Below are 2,745 nucleotides of genomic sequence, written 5' to 3' on the forward strand. Positions count from 1 at the left end.
TCTAAAAACTAGGTATATTTGATATAAATTTATATTTATGCGGTAATATAATTATAAATGAATATAAAATCGCCGCCTTACATCACGCCTTGAAAAACGACATGGCTCGCTATAACTCGTTAAGCTTGAGGCTTAGCCTTTCCGTCACGCCACGCCTCACGCCTTTTAGAACCTTGGATCGTGCACATCTTTCAGTTTTTATGATTAATTTTAAGTTACTCTGTTTTGTGATTTTATTTTTGGAAACTAGTATCGTAAATATTTATGATATGTGTGTTTGATTTTAAAAAATAAAAGTTTTATCTTAATTTTTAAATTTTGGAACACAAACTACACTAAACATACCATCCATGAAATTTAGCCACCGTCACATGTAGCATCAATAAACTTAAAATGAACCAGACGAATCTAGCGCAAATGATCCGACATAATATTGCATTGAGATGGGAGGTGATATTGATAAGCAACAAAATCTTCATTTACACGTGTCCAAAGGGATAAATGCAACGTGGTAACAAACGTGCTGTAAATATGACACGTATCTAATCCCGGCATCTCCGATATCATCCGCGCTAGCTTTATCAGTTATCATGACTCGCTCCTGCTTCATTTTTCTTCTGTGCACGTTTGAAAAAAAAATCTACTTATAAGGAGCTAACTATTAATTAAGATCTCTTTCATCGTTCTTAGCTTTCAGTTACTCGATATGTCGGGTGTATCCCTCGCGGTGGCTCCTCGATCCGATCCCGATGAAACCTTCACCACGAGCACGGCCGACTCGAAAACCCAGCACCACCGTCAGCAAGAACAGACGGTGGTGGGTGGCATAATGGGGTCCCTTCGTGTGATTGAACTCCAATTGGTAGCTTTCATTATGGTGTTCTCAGCCAGTGGTCTGGTCCCACTTTTTGACCTTGCCTTCCCGGTTTTCACCACCATCTACCTCCTCCTCTTATCACGGCTAGCTTTTCCCGGTTCCACCAGCACCGCTTCTAAAGAAATATTCCAAGGAAACCGGGTGTTCCGAGCATACGTAATATTCGGTACCACAGTTGGATTGTTTTTACCATTGGCTTATGTTCTAGGCGGATTTGCAAGGGGAGACGAACATGCTGTCCAGTCAGCAACACCTCACTTGTTTCTTCTTTCATGTCAGATACTCACCGAAAACATCATAAGTGGCTTATCTTTGTTTTCACCTCCGGTAAGAGCTTTAGTACCAATGTTGTATACTGTTAGAAGGATCTTTGTTATCTTGGATTGGGTTCAAGATGTGTGGCTTAACAAGACCCTCTCTCCAAATGCCCAAATCCAGGTATATATATATTACTAATGTTTCTTTTTTGTTCATCTTCGATCAATTAAGTTATTTTTATCATTTTTTTCATTCTTCTAGCCGGTGTTATGTTTTTGGAGCAGGATGTAGCATGGTTTTGGTTTGGAAGGGGTTTAGCTGTGGCAAATCTTGGATATTTTTCGATCAATATGTTTGTGTTTTTGATTCCGAGGTTCCTTCCAAAAGCATTCGATCAATACTTCAGGGAAAGAAATGAAATCCAAAGAAAGATCGGAGAAGACAAACAGTTTGCGGGTGTGCGTCGAGATAAAAAGTCCGATTAATTCCTTGTAGCTTTGAGTAGATGAAACAAGAAATAGCGTCTGTCTTTATGGGATATAATTAAGTTATGTTGGCAGTTTTGCTGGGTATGTACCATACGTTTAATAGTTACATCAAGGATAATTGAGCAATTTCCTCCTTGTATACTTGGTACTTATAAGTTGTAAATGATATTTTTGTGTTTTGACTGGGGATGAGCATGGGTCGGTTTGGGTCGGTTTTTGGCTAAAACCAAACCAAACCGTAAAAAGTCGGTTTTTCGATTTTTAAACCCATATAGGTTCGGTTTTTGCATGGTTCGGTTTTTCGGTTTTTCGGGTTGGGTTTATGGGTTTTCGGTTTTAAACCGTGGGTTTATGAGCTCCTATTTTTTTTCTAGTTTTTGGGTTCAAACTTAGTGAAAATACGTTGCGATAAATAGTATTGTATCTATTTTAAATATATCAAAATAAAGAGTACGAATTCTAGTGTTATAAAAATGTTTAAAATATCAAAGTTTAACACCATTAACAGTTTATTGAAAATAAACATAAAGTATTAAAGAGATTAAATCTAAAGTCTAAAACTAAAAGTTTAAAACATAATAAATAATATATATGTGGGTCGGTTCGGTTTTTATGGGCGGTTTTATACGTCAAAACCGAATCAAACCGTTATTTTTCGGTTTTTGTAAAATTCAAACCTAAACCGTCGGTTATTGTTTTGGTTTCGGTTTTTCGGTTTCGGTTATATCGGTTTTTTTCGGTTTTTCGATTCGGTTTTTGCTCATCCCTAGTTTTGACTAGGGATGAGCATCGTAACCGGGTATCCGCTTTCGGAACCGGAACTGCCTCGGAACCGCCGGTTCTGGAACCGAACCCGCCTTAGGCGGTCCCGGTTTCGGTTCCCGGAACCGCTACTCGCCGGGTATCCGCCGGAACCGGTTTATATATATATATATATATATATATATATATATATATATATATATATATATATATATATATATATATCTGCTTTCGGAACCGGAACTGCCTCGGAACCGCCGGTTCTGGAACCGAACCCGCCTTAGGCGGTCCCGGTTCCGGTTCCCGGAACCGCTACTCGCCTATATATATATATCAAAGTTGAAAATACAAACACATTAT

General features: G+C 38.4%; 1 protein-coding gene across 1 annotated transcript; it reads left to right on the forward strand.

The window, feature by feature from the left end:
• Window positions 1–593: 593 nt before the first annotated feature.
• On the forward strand, window positions 594–1,805 carry LOC111889825 (uncharacterized). The gene is made up of 2 exons (XM_023885979.3): window positions 594–1,315; window positions 1,420–1,805. The coding sequence occupies exons 1-2, from the start codon at window positions 707–709 to the stop codon at window positions 1,618–1,620; spliced, it is 810 nt and encodes a 269-aa protein (XP_023741747.1). The 5' UTR covers window positions 594–706; the 3' UTR covers window positions 1,621–1,805.
• The last annotated feature ends 940 nt before the right edge of the window (window positions 1,806–2,745 follow it).

This window comes from Lactuca sativa, chromosome 4 (assembly GCF_002870075.4).
Source record: "Lactuca sativa cultivar Salinas chromosome 4, Lsat_Salinas_v11, whole genome shotgun sequence".
Classification (NCBI taxonomy): domain Eukaryota; kingdom Viridiplantae; phylum Streptophyta; class Magnoliopsida; order Asterales; family Asteraceae; genus Lactuca; species Lactuca sativa.

Coding starts and splice junctions, on each gene's coding strand:
- LOC111889825 (XM_023885979.3), top strand. CDS start 707: ATGTCGGGTGTATCCCTCGCGGTGGCTCCTCGATCCGATCCCGATGAA. Junction 1,316..1,419: donor CTCCAAATGCCCAAATCCAG/GTATATATATAT, acceptor TTTTTGGAGCAG/GATGTAGCATGGTTTTGGTT.